Source organism: Haemorhous mexicanus, chromosome 13, assembly GCF_027477595.1.
Source record: "Haemorhous mexicanus isolate bHaeMex1 chromosome 13, bHaeMex1.pri, whole genome shotgun sequence".
Taxonomy (NCBI): domain Eukaryota; kingdom Metazoa; phylum Chordata; class Aves; order Passeriformes; family Fringillidae; genus Haemorhous; species Haemorhous mexicanus.
In genome coordinates, this window is record NC_082353.1 from 10720364 (window position 1) to 10732986 (window position 12623).

General features: G+C 42.5%; 1 protein-coding gene across 5 annotated transcripts in view; it reads left to right on the forward strand.

Moving 5' to 3' along the window:
- LOC132333341 (tropomodulin-2) overlaps nucleotides 1–12623 on the forward strand; it is a 35042-nt gene that overhangs the window by 11636 nt on the left and 10783 nt on the right. For all 5 annotated transcript variants that reach the window (XM_059858343.1, XM_059858344.1, XM_059858346.1 and 2 more), the window contains 2 exons: nucleotides 1249–1405; nucleotides 12251–12373. In XM_059858343.1, coding sequence (XP_059714326.1) covers nucleotides 1249–1405; nucleotides 12251–12373 — 280 coding nt within the window. The remainder of the gene's footprint in view (nucleotides 1–1248; nucleotides 1406–12250; nucleotides 12374–12623) is intronic.

Genomic DNA, 12623 nt, shown 5'->3' on the forward strand with positions numbered 1-12623 from the left:
AACCAACCCAATAAATCAGGCCCTGGTGCATTTGTATTTGTGCCACATATGTGCAGTGAATTTGGAGCACTCTGGGCACCTTTGTGCATGCACAGGTAAAATAACTGGTGACTTGACTCACTGGATGTGCTCAGAATCCCCTGTGTATTTGCCATGGATCAGACTTACTGTGCATGTTCTGGCCAGTGAGGAAATGTTTCTGCAGTTCTCTGGGGCACCTTCAACACGTTGGCATTGCTGCCTGTGCACTGCAAGGTCCACCTGCCTGCATTTCTTCCTGGCATTTCCTGGACTGAAGCGTGGGGGCCTCATGCATAGTCCTGTGATAGAGGATGCAGGTGAAATCACAGGATCCCACAGCTACATCTTGAAAGTGGGAGTTGTCTGCTTGCTTCCTCATACTCTGAATAGCTGAAGTCTACCTCATTCACCAGTCTCTTTAGTGCATGCCAGTCATTTCTGAAGTCTGAGAGACATCTGCTTTAGAATGAAAGGAATTTTTTTTCAGTGAGAGAAAAATGGTATGCAAAAAGAGTAAAGGAAATGTACAGAAAAAATTTCCTGGTTTATCTACCTGGACTGCTAACTGGGCTTATAATGACCTTACTTAGTTCTTTGGTGCTCTGGCTGTGAATATGGTTGATACAAATGTTAGTGGGTGTGGTTGTGTTCTCAGGGGTCCCAGGATGAGGGAAGAGATGAGAATCTTGACTCTATGTTTCAGAAAGCTGATTTATTATTTTATGATATATATTATATTAGAAGAAGATGATATATTAAAACTATACTAAAAGAATAAAAGAAAATATTTCATCAGAAGGCTAGCAAGGAATAGAAAGGCATAGAATGATAATAAAATCTTGTAACTAACCAGAGAGTCCAAAACAGCTGGGCTGTGATTTGCTGTCAATTAAAAACAACCACATGAGACCAATCAAAGATGTACCTGTTGCATTCCACAGCAGCAAATTATCATTGTTTACATTTCGTTTCTGAGGCCTCTCAGCTTCTCAGGAGAAAAAATCCTACCAAAAGGATTTTTCACAAAATGTGTCTGTGAGAAGCGGGCAGTAAGCCACGAAGACCGAATGATTTGCTGGGTGTCGTGATTACCTGTAGGTAATGTGTGTTACTGCTGTCACCCAAGAGCACTGTGCAAAGAATGATTTCACTCACAAGCCCCTGAGATGAGGTGTGGAGCAGTGTGTGCAGCTGCCTGCTGTCCTTTCCCTGCCCTCTCTCCCACAGAACGCCCTGCTCCCAGCGGGATTCCGGCAGAAGGACCAGACCACCAAAGCTGCCACGGGCCCCTTCGACAGAGAGCGCCTGCTCTCCTACCTGGAGAAGCAAGCCCTGGAGCACAAGGACAGAGAGGACTTCGTGCCCTTCACAGGGGAAAAGAAAGGTACTGGCCATGCTGGTGTTGGCACTGGGTAGCAGACAGAGTCACAGAGGGCCCTGCTGCCTGTTCTGTGCAGTGAGCTGGGGCTCTTACAGTGCAGGGCGAGGCTGCAGTCAGAGCCAGAGCTGCTGCAGCAGAAGGTGAAGGGCTGCTTCAGCTGCTCTGGTGTCTGCCCCACTGCTCTGCAGTCCCAGTGGCAGGTCCATGGTGTGGGATGGGCTAAGGGCCACATGATTGGGGGTACAGCAGCAGGAGCACCAGTGCAGCAAAGGGCTCAGGCAGCAGCTCCCTGGTCAGCCCGTGCCTCTGGGTGCACTCAGGCACAAAGGTGCCCTCACCAGACCCACAGGGACTGCTCCCTGTTAAACCCTAGGCCTTGCAGGGCTGTTGAGTGGGGGAGGCATTCAGGAGGAAACATATAAATGCCTTTGTGAGTGAATCTTGCCTACAGCTGCTGTATGTAACAGCTCAGGGAATACAGTTACAAAAAATGAGTATTTTTCCACTTGTTTACTATCACATCTGGCAACGCTATTCATGCAGACACTTTCCCTGCTACCCTTGTCCTACAGCTACAGGAAAAAAAAGGGAAAAACAGGAAAACCTAATTCTAATAATTTAAACACGGGTAGGATAACCTCAGGGCAGGAACAGTCATAATTTAAACAAACAATATTCCTTTAGTACCACTAGCTCCTTTTCCCTGTTTATAAATAGTGGACAAAAATGCTGGCCTCAGGCAGCCCCTTTGTGCAAGAAGGAACTTCCTATGTCTGGGTGCATTTCTGGCTATGGAATGGATTTGCCATCATTTCAATGGGATCTGCTTAAGGGAAAGCAGATACTTCAAGGAAGTCAAGGGCAGCATTTTTTACTTTATGTACCATTACCAAAGATGCAAAATGTTATTTATATAACAATTCAGAGGCCAGGAGTTGTTACTATCAGGGCATTGTGTTCTCAGTCTTTGAAACAATGATTTCAGACAAATGGGACATTTTTCAGCTAGATCTGATAGATGTGTCATTTTTCCATGCAGCATATTCTTTAGCCTACATTTGCCCCATCCAAATGCCCCCATACTGCTCTTCACAGGGCTGATGGTGAGCCCACTGACATGCAGTGACAGGGCAGAGGTCCTGCCAGTAGCAGGAGAGGTCCAGCACACCCTGTGCAGGAAGGAAAGCACTTTACTGTAGTGTGCATTTATTGCCAATTGTTTTCAGTCTCCTACACACTGCTGGGTCAGAGCAGTACAAGTCACTGCTTGCAGGCCCCTAGGTATTTATACCAACACCTTCAGTCACGTCTCACCTTCCTGATATTTATTTAAGGTTAAGATTTTGCAGTTTTCACTGTAGTTATATCTGAGATCTCCAAATAAGCCTGAAACATCAGTGCACAAACCCCAGCAGTGCATGGAATGGTTCATGCCCATAGGACTGGCCCTTGGTCTGTACAGAATGAGTCCCTGCATTGTCCCTGACAGTGGTACTGTAGGCACTGGGCTGTTTATTCCATTTCAGTTTTCCTTTGATGAAGCTGAAACAACATTATTCCTACGTTTGTTTCCAGAAGCCCTCAAAGTGCTTATTAGTTCTGCTTATTAGTTCTGCTTATTAGTTCCTGGTGTCTCTGGTGTGGAAGTACCACTGCTCTGCAAACACAACCAACCTCACATTTCACTTCCCCCTGAGCACAGAGTGAATGCAGCCCTCCTAGCATTTAAAGCTGTTCTTAATTTGGCTTTTGATTCACTGTGTTCAATTACTTCAAAATTACAACTTCAAGAATTATTACAATTATGAGGTAATGACAGCATTTTAGGCTACAGGAATTATTCCCTTAATTTCCTCTTTGTACAATACAAATTCATGACAAAATCCTCAGTATCAGCTTTAGCAGATTAAGTCAAATGAAAACAACCATGTGTTCTGTGATTTCTGCAGTCATTTTACAATTATAATCTAAACACACAGAATTATACTACATTTTCTTTGAAGTCAGAGTCCAAAAGCTATGAAAATACCCTTTGTTTCTTTGTTGGTTAGAAATAACTGAATTAATCTGAGATCTGATGAGGTGCAGTACCTTGACAATGGAGAACTGATGGGCTGCACAGTGTCATTTTTGTGCTGCTTTAGGAGAACTGACTTTGAGAACAAAGTTGTTTATTTTGAGCTTGGCACATCCTGAATTGGTACTGGAGTGTGAGTCCTGCTGCCCCTCTGTGGCTTGGCAGGAGGTGTCCTCCAGAAACACCACCAGACTTGAGCAAGGCAGCAGCTGAGCCTTACAAAGCACAGAGCTGAAATCTCCATCTGCCAGATGCACTGAACTCCTCCCAGGGCTTGTATGATAAACCTGCTAATTGGTTGTTAATTGGTAAAACGTGATGAATGTTGTACAAAGTCCATGTGTGGCTATCCCTGGATCTTAGAGTCTGCTTGTAACTGCAGTGTGACTCATTTTGACACTCTCAATTGAAAAAACCCAACAACAGGATGGCTGTATTAAAATATAAATTACTTGATTTACACTTATAAGAAGATATTTCCCATGCAAGGAAACAAAGCAATCCTGAAAGACATTTTCAAATCTGATACTACATGATAGATGCTTTAATTGGAGAATAATTAGTATTCTTCCAAAGCTCAGTAATTACCTCAGGAAAAATAATTTAAATTTCTAAAATGTGTCCTCAGAAGAATTCTGAAGAAGGATATCTCTTCAGGAAAATCTTATTTCTTGTCTTCTGCATGTTGATGGTCTCTAAGATGTAAGATTGGTAAACATTTACATGATGATATTATATAGATTTCTGTTAAATTATTTCTTTACACTCTAAATGCACTGCAATGTAGCCATTCTGTAAATAATTCCAAATTAATTTGAGGCTATTTCTGCTAGTTAAAAATTAAATTCTCAAGCAGCTCTAAAATGCATCCAGTTTGTATATTGGGGAGGAATTGATGCCAATTTGTCATTTGGTATTTATGATCTAAGAATATTTGTGTGTCAGTAGGATTAGAGTATGGCAAGTGTTGTTTGAACTTTTGTCAGTGTTTTGTACTCTGATATTTGTCTGCCATTGGGAAAGCATTTATTTTTTCAAATTTAGGAAGTGGGATGCTTCTACTAAATGTAAAGTGACATTTCTACCAGTTCCTACAGTTATCCTACAAAGCTGAAACTTGGAAATTCACTGATGAGCTGAAAAGAAGGTGGCATTTAAAATATCCTCCTTCCAGACCAGTCTGTGGTACATGATGTTTTTTTATCTACTGTGACTGCCTCTCTGTTTTTTTGTTGTTAATATTTTATTAGAGAGTTCTTGACCAAGAAGCAATACCAAGCAGATGCTGAAGGACAAAAACTCAGTTGCCTGTGTTGGTCTCTAAATGCTGAGCAACCATAAGGTTTTGATTGTCCTAGAAAACAAGCTAAACCAAATTCCAGAGCTGACAGGGATATGCAGAATGGTTGAAACACAGGAAATGTTAAATATGAGCCCAAGACGGGGGGGGTGGGGGGCTGATTATGCAGGGAACTGCCTTGTTTTTGATTGTAATTGTGGTTTCAAGAGGCTGGAGATGTTTGGCAAAAACAATCAGACGTATGGAATGCATTAGGGTTTTGGACCTCTGCCATATTGCAGCTTGGTGATGTTCTTCATTAATTGCTGCACAAAAAGGATTTAGGGCTGTATGGGAGAGATCTCAGATTTCAGTGGAGACCCAAGGTTTGCCCAAACCAGGGCTGGAATGATCACAGGCTCACACCCAAAGCTGGCCACTGAGAAATGTTTTCAGACTGCTTTACCCACATCCTCCCTAATGCAAGTCAGGGCTGGGCACTTCATTTGAATGCCCCACTGTGTGGTTTGACATGACCTGGTGGCTTTCAGGAGCTCTTGTGCAACACAGATGTCTGTTAGTAATGAGCAGTGTAGGCGAAGAGTAAGGGCTGATAACTGGGGCCATGGTGATGGGCAGCTTGTAAGTGTTTATTTTGTGTATTTTGGATTTGTTCCTACTCAGGATAGATGTTCTAGATATCCTTACATAGAACCTGATGGTCTGTGGAAGTTACTAATGGTTGTACTTAAGTACAGCTGACCCACTGTATTTAACACATATAGCTGGGACAGGTGGCTATCAGGCTTCCATCCCTTCCGTGTGAAGTATCATTTTCAAGTTCATAAATGACCCAGGAATAAAAAGAAAAGGTGGGAACATGAGGGGCAGTGCAGACACAAAGTATTCCAGAGCTCTGTCAGTGCTGATTTCTCAGCAGTCTGTACCTCAGTCTGACCTCAGCTAAGAGCTGAGTCCTGCTGTGGCACAGACATAACTGGTAACAGCATTTCTGCTTCTGCTTTCTTGCAGGGGTTCTCTGAACTGTATGGTACTAATGAAACACAATTTTAAAAAGTTCTTGTGTTGTGAAATGTCATTAGTTCTGAAAGGCTGCTTTAAGGATTGCTGTTTCAACTCTTCACCACTGTCCCTGTTTTCTACACGGTCTTCTGCTCCTTGCCAAACCATTTCATTTTGGATCCCATCCAGTTCTCATCAAAGGCATGGAAAAACTCCAGTGGATTGGGCTATTATTATTTGTGGCTGGAAAGGGAAGGGGAACATGCTTGTATGTGATTAAATACTAACATTTTCAGCTGATTAATAAAAGGGAAAGGGAAGAAAGTACCAGAGAACTTTGGGCCAAACCTGTGTTTTCAGTTGCTCTGGCAGAGACCATCTCTGTTGCATGTGGTGCTGTGCCAAGCAGAGTATCAATACACAGCACCAGTAATAAGGACAGTAATTTTCAGAAGGTCAGAGCATTAGAGTAGATGCTAAGGAGTTCCAATTCCACTGGGTCTAACAGACTGCTTTCAAAAGTTAGGGTTTAATACAGAGACACATTTCTTGGATCGACATGGCAGTCGTTTCACCCACAATGCCTAAATGGTTTGTTTAAATTTTTGCCACCTTTTTCCTATTCTTTAGGGCTAAAATTTAGAACTGGTGTTTGTCTCTTAAGGCATTGGAAGCATTGCAGTTGCTGACCTTCGTGCCTCTGGCCAGTGCCTTTCACTGCTTGCTTTGCTAAGACTCTCTTTTAGTCGCTCGCGACTTTGCCAAACTCGCACAGCTCACAGTGAAATTTCCCATGCTGAGAGGCTGCCTCGAGTTGAATTTTTGGAAAGTGTCAGCAAAAAGGACTTAGCTGCTTCCAAGAACAAGATTAGGAGAAAACACATTGTTTTATCCATCTAGAGTAGATTTTTCCAGCTGTTTTTTTTATGACCTGCAGTGCCTCCTTGCTTTGAAGAGAAGACTTGAAATGGAATCCCCAGGGAAATATACTCAAGTCTGGCATCCTCAAAATATTGTGCTTTCTTGTACTTCCAGTTTGTTGTAGCATTCTGCAAGCATTCCCCCTGCAGTGAGTGCTGCTCCAGCTCATGTGGCAGCACAGCAGTGCCCAGAGGGGCCTGGCATGGCTGGGCTCTCAGGATGCTCTTGAAATTCCTCATCTGAGAGGCCCCTGTCACACCAGGACCAAGGGCAGGGAGACTCCCTCCTCCTCTTACAGAGCTCCCCTCTCTTTGTAAGGGCACTGTAAAGGAGAAAAAAGAGTAAAGAGCCAGCAGAGAGGCTGGGGCAGAGAGGTGGAGTGGGGGGTTTGAGGAGCTGTGTGAGTATTCCAGGATGAAGGATTGGATGTGGCAGCTCTGGGGAAAGGAGCTGGAGAGAAGAGCAGGGGTAAGGAAGGGAGGGCAGAAGAAAGGGAGGTGGTGGGAAGGGTCAGGACTCAGAGATTTTGAAAACCAGGAGACATAGGGGATGGGGAAGGCACAGGGGGAAATGAGGGAAGGAAAAGAACAGAAGAATGTGTTGGGTGGGAGAAAAGAGGCCAGAAAGGAACATAACTCGTGTGGTATTCAGCTCTGCCCATGTTTCAAAGGTCTTTGGTGTCCAGGAGGACCTGAAGTGCAGTGGCACAGTTTGAGTTTCTTCCTCCTCTAGCACCATTCCACATCAGACATGGAAATTTCTGCTCACTTGGTGGGGTGAGTAATCCAGCAGGAAATGCAGGGGACTGCCCTGGGGCTGCATCCTAACTTGTGATAATCCTGTGAGGGTCTGAAGAAATTCTGGGCCTCCTTTGTTTTAAAAAAGGCCAGGTTGGCTTTTGTTTATTTTTGTTTGAGCAAGCATACTTTCCAGGAGAGTTTTTGGAAGGATATTGCTGCAGTGGCAGGATCTCAGCATTGCTGATCAAAGTCAAGGATACTGGTGCAACTGAAGTTCACTTTTTGTGTTTATGCACAATAGATTTAACAACTTTGCAATGCTTATCTCTGCAGCCTTCCTATTCCATTGTCATAATTTTTAAGGCATAGAATATGCTGACACTTATCCAAGAGCAACAGAACAACAATTAGGATACTGCATTTTTATTACTGCTGGCATTTGGCTTCATGCTTACTTGAACTTGGCATGTTTTCTTCTTCATAATACAAATTTATCCTTGGTAAGAACTATTTAGCTCCATTTTTTTAGAATATATGTGGGGAGGTGTTTAAGAAAGCATCAACAGAAAAGAATAGTGTAAAATGAAAAGAGTGAATCAGGTGCCTGTGATTTATGCAAGGCAGATTTCCAGGATTATTGAATTTCACTCCCAAGGTCAGTGTAGCATTCTGTAATTGGGAACAAACAGGCACTCACTGTGCTCAGTGATTCATTGAGAACTCAGGAGTAGTAAGTGTAACCAGGTATTTTCTTGAAAATACAATAATCTGAGCTACACTATATAGGAAAAGAAAGTACATTATTGTTTTACAATTATGGCAGAAAATGCATTTGTATTATAAAATTAAGTAAATAGCCTTAAAAAAATCCTCCCATAGATGTGCATGTGGTAGTTAATTATTACTGTGTAAGAAGGTGGAGATCTCATGTCCTTGCTTTACTCTGACATTGCTTTGATGGGGGCATTTGCACAATGCAGGGAAAGAGACCTGGCTGAACCAAGTGGCAAAAGGAGACCTAAGGTTTCATCCCTGTTCCCAGTGAATTTCATTTTTTTTTAGAGAGAATTTGCTTTCCTTTTACCTTGGTCCCCATTTCTGTGTCTCTCTGTAGTGCTTTCCTCTGAATCCTTCTTCCCTCTGGCTGTCAATGGGTTTTGTTTCCCATAGCCTCTTTTGAGGAAAACCAGTTCCTATTTCAGTTTCAATAGGAGTCTGGTTTTTGCAGTGGGTGAAAAGGAGTAGGTCTGGTTAAACTGAGCCAAGACACAACTCTGCTCACTGCTCTCACACTCAGAGTGTCCCTGCTTTGTGATCAACTGCCTCAGCCATCACCCAGGACACCCCAGACACTTTTGGCCCAGTTTGGCCAAAGGAAGAGGAGAATTGCAGTGATGCACACTTAAAATTTCACACTGAAAGAAAGCACTTGGCATTCCACACACTTTGGGTTTCTGAGCTTGTGTGAAAAAAAAATTATATTTTACTTCAACTGAACTTTGGTTGCAGTTAAACAAAAAAATATGTTATTCTTATACAGAAGTGGGGTTGTTTTTGTCTTGTTAACAACAAAGTAGCTCAAGTTATGTATAAGCAGAACTTTTGTCACTGTGTTTTTCACTGGTAGAAAGTTAACCTACTACTATTAAGACTTAGCACAGAACATTAGCATATTCTGGAGGCAAAATACAACCCAGCCAACATTAATTATACCACATAGAATAAAGTAATAATAAAACACTCCTAAAACACAGTGTGAATATAAAGAAGACCAAGAGCAGCAGCCTTTCTTCATAAATCTCACTTTATAATAATAAAATGTCACTATTCCTCCAAGGCTTCTTCCAAGTAATAAATTTTAAGTTGGACCATTGAATCAAGGAAGCCACAATCCATATTTTATTTTGTCAGTGAATTCCATGATGCACTGGATAATGAATTTACAATGTACAGATGTGGGACTAGGAGACACCTCCTGAATCTTTAAATTCTGTCCTTAAATAATGAAGGAAAACTGGTTGGCAGCTGTCTATAAACAGACACACAGGTTTTGCAGCTGGAGGACAGGTAATAAATTGCTAATAACATGCTAAATACAGGAGTTTTCTAACCTCCATCTGCTGTGCTGCAGCAGCTCTTCACAGTGGAATGTTCTTATCTAGATAGCAGTAAAATGAATATTTTTAAACACCACTGGATGCCAGCAAGGCCCACATACATTAAAGATATATATTACTGTCTTTGACATGACCTTGCCCCTTTAAATATTTCATATAACCAAGAATAGAATTTTTTTTCTGAAACATTTGCCAAGAATGCATTAAATGAAACTATCATTGGGAATCATATACACACTTAACGAGGTTCAGGCTGGTATCCAAGAATTACATATGCCTGAAACAAATGTTTAAAATTGTGTTCCTATATATGTGAACTGTACAGAAAAAGGTATGAGCCTCTAGAGGTTTCCATCACCCCTTGATTTCTTGCTGTGCAAGGCACTTGACCTTCACATATCCAAAGTCATTAAAGACCAACTACACCACATTGTGCCAAATTTAGTCCAAACTCAAGGTCCTGTGTCCCTTTACAATGTTATGTGTGAAAGCACAGACTTGGATCAGGGTTTGTTAAAAGTGTGGCTCGGGTTTGGGCCTGGGAAGAATCACTCACTGCCTGGTGGAGATGTTTTGTCTCCACAGGCTGTGGCCCTGTGGGATTGCTGCTACAGAACAGTGTTATCAGTCAGGATAAAGATTCCCTCAGTATCTCAAACAACCTGCTGAATACTTGAAACTCACATGGAATCACCAGTGATCTGAAAGGAAACACTTTCTGGGCAGTATTCCTCACTACTGATTGTTTACTCAGATATTCTGGTTGATTTTGGCTTTCTAGCCTCCAGCACAATAATGCATTTTTTTCCTTATGTTAAGCTGGCATCAAGTCCTGGTCAGTGGTGTCTGGAAGCTGCCACCCAGCACTTCAGGTGTGCTGCTGTCAAATCTGGAGAGCATGACTGCCCTATCTTTGCAGAGTGTTTTTTACCCCAGATCTCCACTCGATCTTTGTTTGGTGCTGCTGGGATGGCTGTCCTTAATTGCTGTGACCTAATGCAGTCACAGTTAAAATGGTTCTTACCTTTCACCCACCAAAGGCTTTTATCTTCTTGAAGCCTTTTCTAAAAAGATTACTTACTTAAAGTATTACATGAAAAATAAATCATACCATGATACTATTTTGACTTCCTGCATAACTTTCTGTCCAATTCTGTACTCAGAAGTGGTTTAGCCTTGGTAGAAATATCTCTAAGGTAAATAATGTGAATCATGTATCAATAAACCTTGCCAGAGCTTCAGAAATATCAATTAAAGTTTTTTTTCTGAGCTTACTCAGTGACTTGAGTTGTGAAGGCTGACAGCATAAAAATGGCTGTAGACAAACTTGTATAAAAGATATAAATGAATTGGAAATTACTACATGAAAATGATACTTTGGACCATAATGGGGAAAAAATGAAGTCACAGAAGGATGACAGTGTTGAAAAAACAGAGGCAAACCATCTGTACTTCAGTACTAAATATCAGAATTACATTTATGAATGGTAACAATATGACTAATAGAGTTAAATTTAAACTATTTCAGAGACATTTCAGAAAGCCACAGGACTAGATGTAATGCTTCAAGCATTATATGTAGAGTGTAAAAAGCTGCACAAAATGAAAATTTAAAGCTGACAGTGGGCCAAAGCTGCCTGCACCAAAGATCATCATTACAACAGGATTAATTAAAGCCTGCTTGAGAAGTAGCTGTTAGGGACAAGGTGAGGGGAGCTATGGCACAGGGCACAGTAGATCATGGGAATTCCCCCAATTATTGGAGCAATGGCACTGTCTGTTGCCTGGGGGATCATCCAGTTCTGCACTGGCTGTGGGGGCTGCTCAGGAAAGCTGAGTGGGAGAAAAGCCCAGCAGTGCTGGTGGCTCGAGTGCAGCTCCAGCTCTCTCACTCCAAGCATGTGCACTTACATCATCACAGTGCTGAGGTTAACCATCATAGCAGCCTGAAGGAGCAGTGGAACTTGTTGTGCTGTTCCTGGATTTATCCTGCCTTTTCCCCATTTCAGCAGGCAGGCCAATGACCTCAGTCTTGGGGGAATATTGCATGGAAACACATATCTGCTAACCCAAAGGTATCAGCAGGTTACAGAGAGTAACAAATATGCCAGGAGTCTTTCTTGGGCAACATGTGGTTCAATTCAGACTTTTCAGGCCTGGAGAAATGATCAGGGTAAGGCTATTTATGTGAATGATCACCAGGAGACACAGAGGGAAGATACTCTGGAGGGGCTGGGAATTAAACTGAGTTACTGGAAGAGAACAGGTTTGCTGAGCTTTCAGTTCATGTATGGAAGTTCATGAACTGAAACATTCTTGCAGTAGGATGGTTTTAACTGCTCCTAGTGCCTCATTTAAATATAAGGATGAAATTTCTGCAAGCTTTTTGTGTAGACCTGATTCTGCCTATTTAAGGACACAGGACCTTCAGAAAAATCCCAGCTGGGACTACTCCTGAGAGCAAATTCCTAAAATAACAATCACCAACACAGAGCAGTAATCTGCACCTTTTATTTTTAGACTTACTAAGATCCTGGTGTGGAGGATAACATCAAGTAAGAAAGAGAAAAACATGCATGTGATAATATTTCCAAGAAGTTCCACTGTCACAGATCTATTCCTCTGCTGCCAGAAGGTAAAGAAGTTGTTCCAATAATTCATTACTCACTCTGGCTTTTTTCTTTATCTTAGGCAAAATATTTATCCCTAAAGAGAAGCCCGTAGAAACGCGCACAGAAGAGAAGGTGACCCTGGACCCAGAGCTAGAAGAGGCCCTGGCCAGCGCTTCTGATACTGAGCTCTATGACCTTGCAGGTTAGAAAACGTACAGATGTGATCCTCCCACGTGTGCAGCTCTTCTCTGGCCAGACCTGGCAGCAGGAGTGTCTCACGATGGCCCCTCAAGGCCCTGGTGCTGTCTGATGGGGGCCAGGCGTTGCCCAGGGCGATTGAACGTGCCTCGAAGGCTGCTGCATTTCAGACTTCTCTGCTTAAAGCTGATGTGTCAGGCCAGGGGGGAGATGAAGCAGCTCCTGTGGTTTGGGGAGGGGAAGGGTGGACAGTG